This window comes from Podarcis vaucheri (genome assembly GCF_965113315.1).
Source record: "Podarcis vaucheri genome assembly, chromosome: 9".
In the NCBI taxonomy this organism is placed as follows: domain Eukaryota; kingdom Metazoa; phylum Chordata; class Lepidosauria; order Squamata; family Lacertidae; genus Podarcis; species Podarcis vaucheri.
This window is the reverse complement of record NC_138767.1, coordinates 14135426-14154899: the sequence shown is the minus strand read 5'-3', so window position 1 is coordinate 14154899 and position 19474 is coordinate 14135426. Positions and strand designations below refer to the sequence as shown.

The window sequence follows — 19474 nt, the reverse complement described above, 5'->3', positions numbered from 1 at the left end:
ACATATAAGAATGCTATAAGAATGAGAAAAACAATATAATAGGGCTTTTGGGGGGGCATGAATTCACCTCTTTGGCGTGTTCTGGCACCTCTGCGGTGTTATGGCGCGGCGCTCAGGACTGCACTACAGCTTTGGCTGGGTGTTCCCCCTAAAAAAAGGTCAAAAGAGCACCTCTTTTTCTAGAAAAAAAGTTCTGAATATAATACTGTACAACATAAAAGTTCTGGGGAAATAAAAAGCTTTTTCACTGCCACCAAAGGAATCACAAAGAAGGTGCAGGGGAGAATTTTTCTCTTCACACCACACCAGGAAAACTTCTCCTGTTGGATTTCTGCCTATCACAAAGCCGGGAACACTTGTACAAAACAAGGGGAGGAATTAGGCAAACTTCATTTTATTATCATTATTCAGTCTTGTGTGTTCTGTTGGGAAATAAAACGTTTTGCAGTGCAATCGTAAACACCTTGCTCAGAGTTTCGGTGTTCAGTGGAATTTACTCCCAAGTTAGTATGCATAGAATTGCAGTCTAACGTGACCAGGGTGGAACCCTAGTTCAAAATAAAATCTCAAAGAACCAGGACTTTCTGAATGAGATCTTCTCCACACAATACACACCTACTTCCTGTTTATACAAAAGACATAAATCTAATTAGTGCTTTAAAAAAACTTTTGAATAACGTTTCGATTGTATGTACAATCTTGCCATTCCTTTATTACCCAAAGACCTATTTTATGTTCTTGCAAAACTGCTTACTGACTAAGTCCAGAAGGAGCAGTTATCAGCTTGGATGATTTTGACCACCACTTCCTTGTAGGGAAACAGCCAGTGACGATCTTGGAAAGCTGAAAGGTTGCCTGCCACAGCGGAGTAACTCTGCAGTTATATTTGACTTCAGCGAAGAGGGTTCCCTGTCTCCTTCTAAGCACCAGGTAGGTGGCATAGGGCAACATTATCTCTCATTGAATGCTACAAGGTTATTTTGTCCAATTGCTTAGAAGTTCTTAAGAGTTGACTTGGAAATGTTCTTGTCTCCAGGGAAGGCAAGATAAAAGTAATGGAGAAAAATAAAATTACTGGAAGACAAACATAAAATTTTGGAAAGCAAAAGCAGAGCTTCTAATCATTTCTGTTTAGACATATACATACTGTGTACAGGCTAATTTTATTAACAGAAAGTCCCAAATTGGCTGTCCCAAGAGTGCTTCCAGACAGGTGTTTATTATGGGATGGGTGTCTGTCATCATCAAAATGCCAGCCTGTGTTTCCCCTGCATATAACCAGAACTTACCATTTTCAGGGGAAACCCAATGTTGTCCTTGTTTTTTTAAAAAATCCAACTTGGTACCAACTTCAGCAATATCTCAACAACTCGTTTATGGTTTTAAACTCCCATCTCAAAGCACCCCAATTTGTTTTACAAGATAAGCAAATTTGAATTATACCTTTGCCTGGTTTTCGTAATATATTCAAGTTGCAGAAGTGGGGCGTTTGGTAAATTTGGAAGGGGTTGTGAGAGACCTCAGAATTATGGAAAGGAGAGCCGACAAAGTGGGCAATGGCATAGATAAGACTGGCTTGCCAATCCCATAGGGCTGAAGTCCCACCTATGCCCCATTTTAGTGGGACTTCATTGTGACTGACATCTGACAGAATATGTCTGCAGGGAGTAAACCAAATTTACTAGAATAATAGCTAGAACAGAGATAGACTTGTAACCATTCAAACAGCAAACATACTAAGGTGCCATGTGCAAGACAAAGCCTCCATGTTTGCAGTATCTCCAGGTAAATTTGGTTTTATACTTATAAGCCAGTTTGTGGTGTTGTTGTTTTGTTGTATTATTATTATCACTGTCACCACATTTGATACTTTGTGTATATACTTTGCAGGGAGGGATGGCATAATATTTATTGAGGCGGAGGTACCCCTGTGTACATGAGGGGGTTAGTTGAGATGTCCTTTCTGTCGAGCAAGCATGATGATTTGACTTCAGAATGGTATCCGAGTAACATTGTAATCCGAGTTACAACCTTGTAACATTACGGTTGCCATATGTCCTGAGCAGGGAGGCAGTTTCCCAAAGAACTCAACTACTCTGAGGTCGATTGCCTAAAAAAAGCTCACCAACTTGTAGAAATATGGCAGCCTTATAATACATGATCTCGTTTTCAGTGCTGTTTGCTTCAGCAAAGGTTTTGGGCTGTTTGGTTCCAATATATGCATACCTGGTAGTTTCTGCTGAAATCCTGTAACTTTGCTTACAACAAATATTTTGTTGTGAGGGGGGGATGTTGTCCTGCTTATATTGTGTTGAATAAAGCTAGGTGGGGTAGCACAGTCAGTAGAGCATGAGACTCTTCATCTCAGAGTTGTACGTTTGAACCCCACTTTGGGCAAAAGATTCTTGCATCGCAGGGGGTTGGGCTAGATGACCACAGTGGTCCCTTCCAACTCTACAGTTCTATGATTTTATAATTCTCAGTTCAAGATGGCCCCTTCAGATGGCAATAATGCAATAACACTCAGAAAACAACAGACTTTTTTGCAGGCTTTCCCCCCTTCTTCTTAAACCTTTCTCCATGGTTGTAAGAAAGGGAGACGCTTCTGTTTTTAAATGTTGACATTATTCTGCATAGATCACTGTTTTCCAAGACTCGCTAGGCTGCTGTGAGGCTGGTTGAATGAAATACAAATCAGTCATCCTTCGACCTTTCGATAATAATAATAATTTATTATTTATACCCCGCCCATCTGGCTGAGTTTCCCCAGCCACTCTGGGTGGCTTCCAACAGAATATTAAAATGCAATAATCTATTAAACATTAAAAGCTTCCCTAAACAGGGCTGCCTTCAGATGTCTTCTAAAAGTTTGGTAGTTATTCTTCTCTTTGACATCTGGTGGGAGGGCGTTCCACAGGGCGGGTGCCACTACCGAGAAGGCCCTCTGCCTGATTCCCTGTAACCTCACTTCTCGCAGGGAGGGAACTGCCAGAAGGCCCTCGGCGCTGGACCTCAGTGTTCGGGCAGAATGATGGGGGTGGAGACGCTCCTTCAGGTATACTGGACCGAGGCCGTCCAGTTGCCTAGTGGGAATATTTGGGCAAGGGGAAACTGTTTCCACCTCTGTATGACCAGTTCCACCTGCCAAAATTTCCCTTTGGGGCACAGCTATGAAAGATACAGGAGTCCTGCTTTCTGCTGAAGCGTGCTTATTTCATCTTGTTTCTTCATTGCCATTTTCCTTTCTATGGTTCTGCACATTTTCAGTTTAGCTTCTGGGTCCCCCACCCTCACCCCCGCCTTCAGGCTGAAAGCAGGCCATTATTTCCCTTCTTTTGAAATCTCCTTCGCCCAGCCTCTTCTCTGGGAGTGATTATTGCCTCATTCATTTTGCCTACCTCTTTCTTTCATTCAAAACCTTGGAGAGAGTTCAATCTGTCCTCCATAGCCGCATTGCCTCTGCAACCGTTTATTTTCCTGATTTCTTCTCCCACCTGTGGTTTCTCCTTATCCTTCTCAAATCTCAATCTTTTATTTGTTCCCCCTCCTCTTTGAACCGTCGGTCCTTTTGATCACGTTATCCTAAGAATGTGTGAGGATTTTGTCTGTCCTGCATTAAGACCTGATTCACCAGACCAGGGGGTGTCTTTGGGGGCCCGGGGGGGAGGCAAAGCCCCCCAAATGTTCATGGAAAGGGCCAGGGCGCCTCCTCCTCCCATGTGACATCACACATGTATGCTGGGCCACACGTGTGCCAGACTACCGTATTTTTCGCTCTATAGGACGCACCAGGCCATAAGACACACCTAGTTTTTGGAGGAGGAAAACAAGAAAAAAAATATTCTGAATCCCAGAAGCCAGAACAACAAGAGGGATCGCTGCGTAGTGAAAACAGCAATCCCTCTTGCTGTTCTGGCTTCTGGGATAGCTGTGCAGCCTGCATTCGCTCCATAAGACGCACACACATTTCCCCTTACTTTTTAGGAGGGAAAAAGTGAGTCTTATAGAGCAAAAAATATGGTAATTCTTAACATTCCCTAGTTGTTGTTTCAGCTGACACATCCTTAAGGACTGTTTCATACATCTGTCTGTTGCATAAATTCTCAGCACTTGATTTTTTTACTCCCATTCACACTATTGTTAATTAACTAACTAAGTAACTAACTACCATACTTTTCCGTGTATAAGACTAGATTTCCCCCCTGTAAAATAAGATTAGAAATCGTGGGAGGGGGTTCTTATAAACAGGGCAATCCTCCCCCCATTTTCTTAAATTGGAGCCCCAAAAGTAGGGGGCATCTTATACATGGGGGTGTCTTATACACGGGAAAATATGGTAACTAGTTTTGTATACTGCCCTCAGGGCCCTATTAAGCATATCTGGCGCTGTGTTGCAAAGCTCCCTCAAGTGCCTCTCTCCCTGTTTCCCAGAGTTGTTAACCCTTTTTAAGGGGGGGACCCCAAAGTTGTTGACCTTTTTGAGGGAGCTGACACCTGCTTACACATTATCTCTGCTTGGGAAAAGAAAACAGGAAACATAAACAAACTTTTTTTAATTGCTCATTTCTTAACAATGCACCTATATACACATTTCTATAGTCTCAGATGCATGTGTGCCAGCCAAAATCTGACAAGTCACTCATGATCTTAAATTGTCCAAGCAAAATGGCATAGCTTAACCTGGCACCAAAATGAGAAACAAACTTGCTGAACTTTGATATAGCTCAGTGTTACGTACTGAGCTGAATCCTAGAACAATAGGATCCAGAATGCAGCAGCCTGATTGGTCCGCAGGAGCCACCCAATCCAGCTCCAGGTGGAAGGGAATTAGCAAACTGATTGGCCTGCAGTAGCAGCCAATCCAGCTCCAGGTGGAAGTAAATCAGCGAACTGATTGGCCTGCAGGAGCAGCCAATCAGGCTCCTGGATGAAGTGATTCAGCAACCTGATTGGCCTGCAGGAGCAGCCAATAAAGAATGGGGGGAAATTATAATTTATTTAGGAGACCATTGTAAGCAGATGGAAACATTAGCAGGATTCTAATAACACTTGTAATGTAGCAAATATTATGAACAATGTGGAGAGATACAAAATATGGATTATGAAATAATACGCAGTTGAAAAGATTGACAATAGGACCCATGGAGGGGAGGGCGGGAAGTCTTGAGATTCAGAGAAATCTCTAAATATGGATATGTGATTTGTATTGTTATAACTCTACACTTGTAAAATCAAATAAAATTATTATTATTATTATTATTATTATTATTATTATTATTATTATTAATTCAGGATGATGGTTGTTTGCATTTGTTGTTGTTGTTTAGTTGTTTAGTCGTGTCCGTCTCTTTGTGACCCCATGGACCACAGCACACCAGGCACTCCTGTCTTCTACTGCCTCCCACAGTTTGGTCAAACTCATGCTGGTAGCTTTGAGAACACTGTCCAACCATCTCGTCCTCTGTCGTCCCTTTCTCCTTGTGCCCTCAATCTTTCCCAACATCAGGGTCTTTCCCAGGGAGTCTTCTCTTCTCATGAGGTGGCCAAAGTATTGGAGTCTCAGCTTCAGGATCTGTCCTTCCAGTGAGCACTCAGGGCTGATTTCCTTCAGAAGGGATAGGTTTGATCTTCTTGCAGTCCATGGGACTCTCCAGAGTCTCCTCCAGCACCAGAATTCAAAAGCATCAATTCTTTGGCGATCAGCCTTCTTTATGGTCCAGCTCTCACTTCCATGTTTGCATTTAACAATTGGTTTTTTGGTTCTCTTTCTTTTCTCAGCCGTCGTTGCAATGAACACTCAGGCAGTGATCATGAACCAGCCGCAGGTTGTGCTTGCCCAGCACCAAAGCCCTCAATGGCAGACGGACTTAATGGACTGTTGCGGTGACTGCGGAGTGTGTAAGTGGGGGGCGGGGGAGGTCAAAGATGTGGCTGTGGCAATGATGCCTCGTTGAGCGTGATGAGTTTTGTGCCGGACGGACAGAATGCCTTTCCAGGCCACAAGCTTCTTACGATGAGAACAGCAACTCTTTCCTGCCATTTCCGGTTGTTTACCAAGGGAAAGGCTTGCTGGGTCAGGCATGGCAGAATAAATATGCACTCCACACAGATGTTGTGCTATTCTTATTGTTCTTTGTACTTTGTTTGCTATCAACTAACTCCAGCCATCTGTAGTTCTCCTCCAATGAAGACACTGCATTGCTGTTGAAAGAAGGGCTTTTACACTCTCCAGAAGCTTGGCTCTGCCCTCACTGGGCCTGGAAGGATCCTTTAAAAAAGTCCCATATGTTCAGAGACTTTGCGCCTGTTCATTGGGGGATATAGGAAGCCCAGAGCACTTGTTCTTTAGATGTCCCTTTTATGAAGAGGCACGTAGTGAGACCATTGATCCCTTGCTGGTGAGGCTCGCTGACCTCCCGGAAAAGCAAAAAATTGACCTTTTCCTGTCAGGCAAAGATCATAAGACGACCCGGATGGTCGCCAGATTCTGTAGGCGCAGACCATCCCCTAACCCAAACTAGTTTGTTAAGAAAACCCCCAAACTTCGTTCCATGGATGACTCTGGGTCATCTCTCTGCGGTAGCTTATCTTAAAGTTTTCAGTGTCTATATTCTTATCGCATTTATAAATTTTAAATTTATTGTTGCACATTGTTTTAAATGTTTGTTTTCCTTCTGGGATTGTACCCCCAAGTGTGTTTTATAAGCTGGTCTCCGACCATAATAAATTATCTCTGCGTTGCTGCAGTTTTGCAGACAGGCTTCACGTCAGATGGGCAAATGAGGACCAGACCTACCCAATCTACACTGGAATGGGGGATTTCAGGCCCAGGGGGCAAATGCAGCCTCTCTATCTGCCCCTTGGGACTCTCCCCAGGGTACACACCCTCCCCAGATCACACCCCTTGCTGGCCTTGCTCCACACCCTCGTAGAGTGCCCTTATCTGACTAAAATATGTCCTCAACTCTGATTCCCTGGACGGAGGATAGAGAGTTGTGTGGAGAACATAACCTACATAACCATAGTTAAAATTTACATCCAGTGCTCCACCCACTTTTACCCCTGGCCCCGCCCACCGCTTGCACGTGACCCATAGAATGCAGCCCTGAAAAAGACAGGAACTCCATCAAAGAAAAAGAAAGAAGTACCTACCCTCGGCTTGATTGTTTCTGCCCCTCTTTCAAATTCTCCATGCTAATCTGTCACAGACAATAATAATACTTGAAACCCTAGCTATCGCTTAGGTCCCATCTGCACTAGACATTGAAAGCAGGATCATACCACTTCAAACAGCCAACAGCAGAGAATCCTGGGGACTGTAGTTTGTTCAGGGTTGCTGAGAGTTGTTAGGGGTCCCCTGTTCCCCTCAGAGAGCGACAGTTCCAGTACCGGATTTACATACTGTATAAGCTACACAAGCTATAGCTTAGGGCCCCACTCTCTAAGAACTTTTGCTAGAACCTGTGATGCTTTGTAAGGCTTATCCATTACTCTAGTTGTGGCTAACCTTCGCCTTGCTTCCACTCTCCCGAGTGATCTCCTAGAGAGGCATTTCATGTCTGTTCTGTCTCTCTATCCAGGCATCTGTGGGCTGTTTTGCCCCCTCATTTTGGGATGCCAGATAGCTTCGGCTATGGAAGAGTGCTGCCTGTGTGGCTCAAGCATGGCAATGAGGTCCGTCTACCGGACAAAATATGGGATCCCGGTAAGTGTGTGAACTTGAATCCTGTGTACATGTACGGAAGAGGAACTCTCAGCTGCTCACTTTTCTATTTCTGTTTGCGAAATTTAAAAGTTCACCTGCTCTTAACATTAAAAGAGGACCTAAGAGTTCTCATTGGGACATATAAACACCAGTGGTAAAGTGGTGAAGCACAGCAGCTCATCATGAGATGAAATATGAATGAGTTGGCCGAGGGTGGTGTCATTTAAATCTTTTGCGTGTTGGACTTAGGTTAGGAGGCATGGATTTACAGTGGTGCCTTGCAAGACGAAAAGAATCCGTTCTGTGATTCTCTTCGTCTAGCGGTTTTTTCGTCTTGCGAAGCAAGCCCATTGACGGATTAGCGGAATAGCGCTATTAGCGGCTTTTAGCGGCTTATCTGCTGATCGGATCAGCTGATAAGCGGCTTAGCGGCTTAGAAAAAAGGGGGGGAAGGAAAAAAAACCAGCAGGAACTTGCAAGACATTGTCGTCTTACGAAGCAAGCCCATAGGAAATTCGTTTTGCGAAGCACCTCCAAAACTGAAAAATCTTTTGTCTAGCGAGTTTTCCGTCTTGCGAGGCATTCGTCTTGCGGGGCACCACTGTACACACCTATCAGCCAATCACCCATTCCTACCACCCTTCTGAGTAATACCCCTCCTCACCCTCTCACTATATACGGTATAAGGGTCTATATATATTTCTACTGCGTCAGGTCAACATGGCTACCTACCTGATAATGTATTTAAGTTGAAGAACAACAGTGGGAGAGTGTGTTAGATGACTGCCAGTTTTTGATACTGGATGGTGGATCACAACCTAATGGAAGTTGAACGTGCTTGGATTAGACCAGTCACCCCCAAACCCGGCCCTCCAGCTGTTTTGGGACTACAACTCCCATCATCCCTAGCTAACAGGACCAGTGGTCAGGGATGATGGGAACTGTAGTCCCAAAACAGCTGGAGGGCCGAGTTTGGGGGTGCCTGGATTAGACCATTGGGCCATCTTGCTCAGTGTCATCTACAGTGGCTCTCCTGGGTTTCAGGTAGGGAATCTTCCTCAGTCCTACCTGGAAATACTGAGGATTGAATCTTCTGCATGCAAAGCAGGTGTTGTACTTCACTGACCTGAGGTCCTTTCACCCTGAAAAAGTGGCAGCAGTGATTCTGCTCTGCTCTGAGCCAGTCTGACATAAAATGCACCTGAGGAAAGGTGCCCTTACATAATGTCCTTCCAGATTCTTTATTTTGTGGAAAAGAGGGTTCCTTGGGACCAGCACAACCTGGAAGGAGATGATGCCATGAGGCCATGACCTTCCTCAGATGCATCATGGGGCATCATGGGGCAATGAAGGGGAATTCAAGGAGGACTGGTGCCACCACATTTTCATGGTGGAAAAATCCGTTCTTTAAAAAAGTGAGCAGGGGGCACTTAAAAAGTGAAGAAAGAGGGGTGTGTTGTTTTTGCAGTAATGAGTTACGTGCAAATGTATGTACAGTGATACCTCGGGTTACAGACGCTTCAGGTTACATACGCTTCAGGTTACAGACTCCGCTAACCCAGAAATATTGCCTAGGGTTAAGAACTTTACCTCAGGATGAGAATGGAAATTGTGCAGCGGTGGCGCAGTGGCAGCAGGAGGCCCCATTAGCTAAAGTGGTGCTTCAGGTTAAGAACAGACCTCCAGAACGAATTAAGTTCTTAACCCGAGGTACCACTGTACAGTGGAACCTTGGTTCTCGAACGGCTTAGTGGACGAGGAAATTAGCTCCCAAACATCGAAAACCTGGAAGTAAGTGTTCCGGCTTTCAAACATTTTTCGGAAGCCGAATGTCTGTCTCGGCTTCCGCTTGAGTGCAGGAAGCTCCTGCAGCCAATCGGAAGCTGCACCTTGGTTTTCAAATAGTTTCAGGAGTTGAACTGACTTCCGGAATGGATTAAGTTCGAGAACCAAGGTTTAGGGAAGTTTTTAATGACTGATGTTTTAATGTATTTTTAATCTTTTGTTGGAAGCTGCCCAGAGTGGTTGGGGAAACCTAGCCAGTTGGGGGGGGGGGAAGGAATGAATGAATAAATAAATAAATAAATAAATAATATTCCACTGCATTGGTTGCACCCTCCCCTGTTAATGTGTGGTTAACCCTAAGTCCCCTTGTGAGTTTTCTTCTGCTGTGTGTATCGTTTCTCTTCCCACAAGAATAATGGCACCTGAAAATGCTCTTCTACTCAACAGGGATCTCTCCTGGGGGACTTCTGTGCTATGTGGTTCTGCCCTCATTGTGCCCTTTGCCAGCTCAAGAGGGACATCAACAAAAGAAAAGACATGGGGATCTTCTAAGAAGGTTGGTGTCATTTACAGTGTTAAATCATTTGTTGTTGTTTAGTTGTTTAGTCGTGTCCGACGCTTTGTGACCCCATGGACCAGAGCACGCCAGGCACTCCTGTCTTCCACTGCCTCCCGCAGTTTGGTCAAACTCATGCTGGTAGCTTCGAGAACACTGTCCAACCATCTCGTCCTCTGTCATCCCCTTCTCCTTGTGCCCTCCATCTTTCCCAACATCAGGGTCTTTTCCAGGGAGTCTTCTCTTCTCATGAGGTGGCCAAAGAATTGGAGCCTCAGCTTCAGGACCTGTCCTTCCAGTGAGCACTCAGGGCTGATTTCCTTCAGAATGGAGAGGTTTGATCTTCTTGCAGTCCATGGGACTCTCAAGAGTCTCCTCCGGCACCATAATTCAAAAGCATCAATTCTTCGGTGATCAGCCTTCTTTAGGGTCCGGCTCTCACTTCCATAGAATTGTAGAGTTGGAAGGGACCCTGAGGACCTCCTTTTTTCTGTATATAATTTTTTTATTAGTTTTTTAACATATCATTTTCAAATAATTAAACATACTTTTACACCTTATACAATTATTTTTGGACTTCCATCAATCACATCTGAAAATTTTCCAATCTAATCACTTAGCATACATTTCTTACTTTCTTTATTACCTTTAAATCTCATAACTAATCTCTCTTCTTTCTCTATTTTGCAATATTTCATAGATTTCTCCTTACAAAACCTCTTGTAGTCCTGCTAGCGTAATTTGTTGATTACAGTTGCTCTTCAAATAGTTCATATATTTCTTCCAATCTTCTGTAAATCTCCGGTCCCGCTGGTTTCGAATCCTTCCAGTCATTTTGTCTAATTCTGCGCAGTCCATTAATTTTGTCTGCCATTCTTCTTTCGTCGGGATTTCTTCTTGCTTCCATTTCTGGGCTAAGACCCTGAAGACCTCCTCATCCCCCCCCCCCCAATGAAGGTGTCCCTTACTGGGATCAAACCTGTAACCTTGGGGTTGTCAGCACCATGCTGTAACTAACTGATCTGCTTATAAATGTTAACTATACAGGAGGAATGGGGGACATTTTTGAGTGCAGGGGTCATTTCCCCTCTGGGCAACACTCACATGCCAGAGGTGTGCTGGCCCAGAAGCAAAATATCAAAATAGGCTTGGTCAGAGGCAAAAGTGGCTAGAGTGGCGAATGCAAATCTTACCTTTGCCCAGTAGTCTAATTTCAACACACCTCTCTCTATCCTCCACCCAGGCAAGGAAGGTTCATTATTAATCTTCAAAGACAAAGTCCAGCCAGGCAAAAACAGTCAAGATGGGAGAGGGACAGAGATGCTGGGATTGTGGCCTGGGGCGTAGGAATGGACAGGAGAAAGGGCATGGCCTGGGGTGAGTCCCCAGTGTCAGGCAGAGAGGCCTAGACTTGAGGTTCCACAGCCCTGCCATCAAGTACGCCATTGAGAAGGAACACTGGTGTGGACAGGTTACTTGCAATATGCAAATCACTTACAAACAAGCTTGCCCTCCACCCATGACCCATCTCCCAGCTGCATGGCGAATGTAAATGGTGTTGATTTTGATGCAATTTCCTTGAATGGTTAGTAGGTAAAAAGGCAAAGGTAAAGGACCCCTGGACGGTGAAGTCCAGTCAAAGGCAACTATGGGGTTGTGGCGCTCATTCGCTTTCAGGCTGGGGGAGCCGGCGTTTGTCCACAGACAGCTTTCTGGGTCATGTGGCCAGCATGACTAAACCGCTTCTGGCGCAGCGGAACACCGTGACAGAAACCAGAGTGCATGGAAATGCTGTTTACCTTCCCACTGCAGTGCTACCTATTTATCTACCTGCATTGGTGTGCTTTCAAACTGCTAGGTTGGCAGAAGCTGAGACAGAGCAATGGGAGCTAACCACCATTGAGCGGATTTGAACTGCCAACCTTCTGATCGGCAAGCCCAAGAGGCTCAGTGGTTTAGACCACAGCGCCACCTGTGGCATTACCAGTGCCATTACATAGACCAGCCTTGTACCTTTCCCCAAGCAAATCACTTTAAAAAGCAGCTGCAGGATTGGGACCACAAGAAGGGCAGGAGCTTTTTAAAACCCTTTAACACTACTTCATGGTCTCAATGAAAACCATTACCCAAAGCTGCTGCTGCTGCTGCTTCCTCCTCCTCCTCCTCCTCCTCCTCCTCCTCCTCCTCCTCCTTCTAGTGTGTATCATTTGGCCTTAACATTTGCTTGTTTATATTTATATAGCGTTTTTTTCTGCCGCAGGGTCCTCAGAGTGGTTTGCCACAAAACAAAACAGTTGCCCATGAAATGCGTGGGAATGTTTTCTCTCAACTCTGCTCTGAGTGACTGGTGTTTTCTCCCTTCTCTTTCAGATTTGCACACATTCAGCAAGAGAGGGTCCGGAAGTCCTTTCTGCTCATTGCCATCACCCTTCATAATCAAGTCAAACATTGCTTGGCCCATATTCTAATCTCTGAAAGATGATGCGTTGGACCTAAGATTATGGAAAAGCGTATAGCTTTTTAGAATACATAAATATTTAGGTAATTTTGTTACTGGAAATTTGTTTAAGAATTAATAAAAAGGAGCCTTGTGCTGTGTATGTCACCCACAATGTTTCTTGGAATGAAGATGTAGGGTATGGATGTGTAGTAAATGAAAATCTGCCCTTATTTCCTTATGGGAGACACAAGAGCCCTTATAGAGTCCTTTGCAGGTTCTCCATTGGTCGGAGAAAATAACAGAGGCCAACCAGAGAATATTGAGAAGCAAAGCAGCTAGTAAGCCTGAACTTTATTGAACTGTTGCAACAGGGTGCTCTCCTCACCCGCAGGAGAAGGAGAAGGACCCAGAACCAAGGTGTGCCCGCCCTTATATAGACATTTTAAATTGCCCACCCTGGAGTCCAAGACCACCCCCATTAACATCATACATACATCACAGAAGGGGTGTAGCTCAAGACCACCCCCCAGACACAGCATACCTACATCACAGAAAGGGAAGGTCTACAACAGAAATCTGAGTGCGTTGTTTACCTCTTGTCTGGCAGGTTACCTATTAATGCTTACTTGATTGGATACCCTGGGGAGTCTGGCCAGTCTTTTGTAATGATAAATACTTAGTTCCTGAGCCAGGTCACAGGCTCACCCTATTCATACACAGACATACCCTTAAGACAGGATTTGTGAAGGAAAAGACAATGGGGAGGTTATTCCATTTTCCTTTGACTTTGCAGAGAAAACATTTGGTCAGTTTGGGAGCCAAAATGGCTTCATGGCTGTTTTCCTGTGCTGCTTCAGACATGTGGTTTATATATTTATGTACGTGTTTGCTTGGTACATTTATGAACATTTATTATATATACAAGACCTTAATTTTTTTATATTTCAGATGGATCTACACATAGGAAAGACAGAACTCTCAATAACATTGCAAAAGTAAAGGCAAAAAATCCCTGCACCCAACCCATGAGAATTACTGGGATTTTTATCTCCCATTTGAAGATTTAAAACACATTTTCTTTTCTTGTTAACTGGGAGATTAATGAAAAAATGGAGTTGGGGAAAATATGGGGCTACTCTGTTACTACATAGTAAGAATAGCCAGAACAAGGACACAATCATTTATTATGCTTTTATTTTCTTTCAGCCTAATTGCATGGTCTAACAAGAACGTAGGTAGCTGCCTTTCTCCAGTTACTTGACAAAATATCTCTTTTGGGTGTGCCAAAAGGTGTCTGCTTTTCAGTTACAAGGCTTTTCAGTTACAAGGAAGTGTGCTTTAGGCTGTGAATGCTTTTAATTGCCCTGAGAACTTTGGTTTACACTTTAATGCCCATTGGTGATATCTGAACTCATTTCAACCTGACTTCAGGCCTGGTTTGGAGACCAAAATTGCTCTGGTCACTCTTATTAGGTAGTGGGTGGACATAGCAGACGACACAGAGATTTCTCCAAGTAGTTCTTTATAAGTAAGCTGGAACTGAAAGCAATGACAAACCTAGACAGAATCTTAAAAAGCAGAGACATCACCTTGCCAACAAAGGTCCGTATAGTTAAAGCTATGGTTTTCCCAGTAGTGATGTACGGAAGTGAGAGCTGGACCATAAAGAAGGCTGATCGCCGAAGAATTGATGCTTTTGAATTATGGTGCTGGAGGAGACCCTTGAGAGTCCCATGGCCTGCAAGAAGATCAAACCTATCCATTTTAAGGAAATCAGCCCTGAGTGTTCACTGGAAGGACAGATCCTGAAGCTGAGGCTCCAATACTTTGGCCACCTCATGAGAAGAAAAGACTCCCTGGAAAAGACCCTGCTGTTGGGAAAGATGGAGGGCACAAGGAGAAGGGGATGAAGCTACAAACATGAGTCTGACCAACTCATGGCCAGGTGGCCAGGGTGAGAACTTCAATGCATAACAACTCTGACCCATGACTTTTGTTGGGAGAGTCATGGCGGAAGTGAAGCCCTGTTGGTTCTCTTTGACCTCTCAGCGGCTTTCAGTATCATGGGTCACATTAGGCCCCCGAACCACCTTTAGGATTTGGGAGACGAGGTACCATTTCATAGTGCTTCCACTCCTATCTCCAAGGGCATTCTGGAGAGTAGCATTGGGCGACCACCAGAGTTCTCCTGTGGGCTCCTGGCTAGTTAAACAAGAACATAAGAAGAGCATGTTGGACCAGACCAATGGCCGCTCTAGTCCAGCATCTTGTACTCACAGTGGCCAACCAGATGCATGTGGGAAGCTGGACATGAACGCAACAGCACTCTCCACACTTGTGATTCCCAGCAACGGGTGTTCAGGGATGCAATGCCTCTGATGGTGGATGTAGAACATAGCCAAGAGTGGCTAGTAGCCAGGAATAGCCTTGTCCTCCATGAACTTTCTAACTTTATTTTGAAGCCATCCAAGATGGTGGCCATCAATTAAAGGTAAATGGTAAAGAACCAGTCAAAGGTGACTATGGGGTTGTGGTGCTCATCTCGCTTTCAGGCCGAGGGAGCTGGCGTTTGTCCACAGACAGCTTTCTGGGTCATGTGGCCAGCATGACTAAACAGCTTCTGGCACAATGGAACACCATGATGGAAACCAGAGCGCATGGAAACGCCGTTTACTTTCCTGCCACAGCGCTACCTATTTATCTACTTGCGCTGGCGTGCTTTTGAACTGCTAGGTTGGCAGGAGCTGGGACAGAGCAGCGGGAGATCACCTCGTTGCAGGGATTCGAACCGCCGACCTTCTGATCGGCAAGCCCAAGAGGCTCAGTGGTTTAGACCACAGTGCCACCCACATCCCTGGCCATCAATATCCCCCCACCAGGTGCACTGGTTGCCCCCGCAATTGAGCAGGCGGGTACTGCACAATGTGTGCACATTGCCAGGGAATATTGAGGGGGCCCGGCCTCCTCCTTGAAAATTGGGGGGGACGGGACCCTCCCCTCAGATGGTGCCCCTGTGCCTCACTATTCATGGAGGATAAAGCTGTCAGTCAGCCATGCGCTCACCAGCTGCAATGAACCACTCGGCCCTGCAAGATCCCCTCCTAATTTTCTCTGATTTTTAATATGTGCCAGTTTCTTTCTGTCATGGAGGGTAGTTGCTAACCCGCCTTTCCTGTTTGCCGCGATCAGGGAAAGATACACAGACAAGCCCTTTCTATTCCTTCGCAGACAAGCCCTTTCTATTCCTATGCAGAACACAGAAAAAGGGGGCAGGGAGCAAATAAAGTGAACAAAAGCCAAGCAATGTTTGCAGGTACACAAGGAAAGGAAGAGCAAATGGCCCGTGAACAAGCACATTGCTTCCTTGTAGGACAGTCTTCCCCAACCTCGTGCCCTCAAGATGTTTTGCAGTGCATCTCCCATCAACCCCAACCGCTGAGTTTCCACAGGGCTCTTGTGCCGTAGGGCATGCGGAAATTCAGCAGATGAAACTTTCCTCATTGACAGGAAAAGCTGGCCCAGACTGGCGACTTTATTCTGGGTGCATTCTGCAACCCTTGACACAACAATAGTGAATTAGGGGTGCCTTTATTTGACTTTGGTTTCTTCTGCAGTGCTGCCCCGGTGCTATCACATACGGTGGTACCTCGGCTTCAGGTTACAGACTCCGCTAACCCAGAAATAGTACCTCGGGTTAAGAACTTTGCTTCAGGATGAGAACAGAAATTGCGTGGAGGCAGCGGGAGGCCCCCTTAGCTAAAGTGGTACCTCAGGTTAAGAACAGTTTCAGGTTAAGAACAAACCTCCAGAACAAATTAAGTTCTTAACCCGAGGTGCCACTGTACTACGGAGCAGCTACAGAGCAGCAAATAATACAGTCATACCTTGGGTTACAGACACTTCAGGTTGCATTTTTTTGGGTTACGGAACACCGAAACCCGTAAGTATCAGAATCGGTTACCACCGGGTTTCGGCAGTCGCGCATGCGCAGAAGCGCCAAATCGTAACCCGTGTGTGCGCAGACGTGCAGACGTGGGTTGCGAACACTGCGGGTTGCGAACTGCATCCTGCACGGATCACGTTCGCAACGCGAGCATCCACTGTAATGATAATGTTATTATTTGTATCCTGCCCATCTATCTTGGTTGCCCTGCCACTCTGGGTGGCTTCCAACATATACAAAAACATAATAAAACATAATAAAACATTAAACATTAAAAACTTCCCTATACAGGGCTGGCTGCCTTCAGATGTCTTCTCAAGGTTATATAGTTACTTATCTCCATGACGTCTGATGGAAGGGTGTTTCACAGGGCAGGTGTGATGGTGTTGTAGCAGGAACCCCCCCCCCAATCATTCAGTTTGTACAAACTTCACACACACTCACACACTACATACGCTACGCTTCTGTTATAAATCCATAGAAAATCAACCATACATCGGATTTGCACTGTTCCACTTTTATTTTACTCCATGAAGGAAGGACTACAAAATGGGGAAGGTTTGATACAGGGCAGCCATAATCCTTGAGCATACCAGTACAGTGGTGCCCCGCAAGACGAATGCCTCGCAAGACGGAAAACTCGCTAGACAAAAGAGTTTTCCATTTTGGAGGTGCTTCGCAAAACGAATTTCCTATGGGCTTGCTTCGCAAGACGACAATGTCTTGCGAGTTCCTGCTGGTTTTTTTCCTCCCCCCCCTTTTCTAAGCCGCTAAGCCGCTTATCAGCTGATCCGATCAGCAGATGAGACGCTAAAAGCCGCTAATAGCGCTAATCCGCTAATCCGTCAATGGGTTTGCTTCTCAAGACGAAAAAACCGCTAGACGAAGAGAATCACAAAACGGATTCTTTTCGTCTTGCGAGGCACCACTGTACATACACAGGAACCCTGCCCAGTTGCTATGCCAACCCTGATGGTCTCAGACAGAAGACCATCAACAACACAACGGACTGCATACACGAGTGGATTCAACACGGACTATAACAAAAGAACAGTGATTGGATTCCCCCTCAGGGGGCAGGAAACTGCGACTACCTTTTGTCTTCTGAAAATGACTCATGGGGAGGGGGAAAGAGGGAACCAGGCAGGTGACAGGACACTCAGGTTACCACCACCACCCCTCCCTCAACCCCTCCTTTCTGTGATGTATGTATGATGTTTCTGGGGGTGGTCTTGATCTACAGGGTGGGAATTTCAAAAGTTTTTATAAGGCCTTGCACACCATTTTTCTGTGTCTTTCCTCTCTCCTGCAAGTGAGGGGAGCACCCTGTTGCAACAGTTCAATAAAGGCCAAGCCTACAGGCTGCTGATTTGCTCCAATTTACTCTGGTTAGTGTCTTTTTGTCCAAGGGGGAGCCCTCGGATTTTCCCGCTAACAGTGTTTAAGGGAGTAATTGGAGCACCCCACAAATGCCTAACCTTGGCTCCCATAGGTTGAGGTCGGGGGTCGCAAACAAGAGACTTCAGCCAGGGGATCGAAGCAAAACAGCGGCCAGTTGGCCTGATCTTTATTGTTGCAACAAGACTTCAAACTGCCACATAGAAGAAGCAGAGAGAAGCCCCGAACTAAGGATGGCTCCCCATTTTTATAAGTTTCCCAAATTACCCATGACATCATACATTTGTCATAACTATGTCATAAATTGGGATGGGTCTTCTGTCAGAAACCTGAGCACCAGGCTTGTCTTACATGACCTCCACCTTCCAATCTTTAGGTGAAACAAAGGTAAGTATTTACATTTTCCCGTTTTCCCAGCCAAGTTAAGCACACCAATCCACTGTGGTTGGGTTTACGATTGTTCTTGGAATGACTACTTGTCTGGCACTAGGGTACCAGTGATTATCACCCAGGCAGTGGGGCCGCTGAGTATGTGGTCTCTGCTTCAGGGATTATGGCTGCCCCTACACATGCCCCAAGCTCATCCCCTGCTAGCCATTTTCCTTCTGAGTAGAACAACGTTGGAATGGTGTAAATCCGTCACTGGAGTGATTTTATATGAATTTCTAAAGTTTTCCCATTGAGCCAGTACAGTCATACCTCAGGCTGAAGTCGCTTCAGGTTAAGCCTTTTCGGGTTGCGCTCCACGGTGACCCAGAAGTAACAGAGCGCATTACTTCCGGGTATCGCCACTCGCGCATGCGCAGACACTCAAAATGACATCACTCGCATGCGCGGAAGTGGCAAATCATGACCCGCGCAGACATGGGTTGCGTTCGCTTCAGGATGCGAATGGGGCTCCAGAACGGATCCTGTTCACATCCAGAGGTACTACTGTACATAGATACATTTGTCAGTGAATTGCTAGGTTTGGTAGGTCTCTCACCCGCCTTCCAGTTTCCCAGTAACACAGCCAACCACAAACAAACAACCACACCCTAGGCCAACCCCAACCTCTCTCACCACCAAAGGAACATAAGTGAACCGCAAAGAACCTGCAGAAACAATGCTGACACCAAACCCTACATATACTAAGTAAAATAGAAACATCGCCACCCAACCCCAACCCCACTCACCTTTCCCCCCTCCACCTCTTTCCCCTTCTTCTTCCGAAAAACAGTATTGAAAGCGGATTGTGTGCCTGCCCAAATATGAAGGTCCACCAGGCTTGCGTGTTGAGCACAATGCTTATCAGACCCTCCAAGGGTCCCTATTTTCTAGGGACGTCCCTGATTTAGAGAAGCCATCCCTGATTTGATCCCCGAATGTCCCACTTTTCCTTAAAGTAAAGGTAAAGGGACCCCTGACCATTAGGTCCAGTCGTGACCGACTCTGGGGTTGTGGCACTCATCTCACTTTACTGGCCGAGGGAGCCGGCGTACAGCTTCCAGGTCATGTGGCCAGCATGATTCAGCTGCTTCTGGTGAACCAGAGCAGCGCACGGAAACGCCGTTTTACCTTCCCGCCGGAGTGGTACCTACTTATCTACTTGTACTTTGATGTGCTTTCGAACTGCTAGGTTGGCAGGAGCAGGGACCGAGCAACGGG

General features: G+C 45.6%; 1 protein-coding gene and 1 long non-coding RNA gene across 2 annotated transcripts in view; one reads left to right on the top strand and one right to left on the bottom strand.

Annotated features, from left to right (window-relative positions):
- Positions 1 to 746: 746 nt before the first annotated feature.
- On the top strand, positions 747 to 12651 carry LOC309540125 (placenta-specific gene 8 protein-like). The gene is made up of 5 exons (XM_082236815.1): positions 747 to 930; positions 5779 to 5898; positions 7581 to 7705; positions 9938 to 10046; positions 12417 to 12651. The coding sequence occupies exons 2-4, from the start codon at positions 5790 to 5792 to the stop codon at positions 10040 to 10042; spliced, it is 339 nt and encodes a 112-aa protein (XP_082092941.1). The 5' UTR covers positions 747 to 930; positions 5779 to 5789; the 3' UTR covers positions 10043 to 10046; positions 12417 to 12651.
- Positions 12652 to 12805: 154 nt separating this feature from the next.
- LOC309540187 overlaps positions 12806 to 19474 on the bottom strand; it is a 194202-nt gene continuing 187533 nt past the window's right edge. Inside the window, exon 2 of the long non-coding RNA XR_014223111.1 lies at positions 12806 to 13413. This is a non-coding gene — a long non-coding RNA (uncharacterized lncRNA). The remainder of the gene's footprint in view (positions 13414 to 19474) is intronic.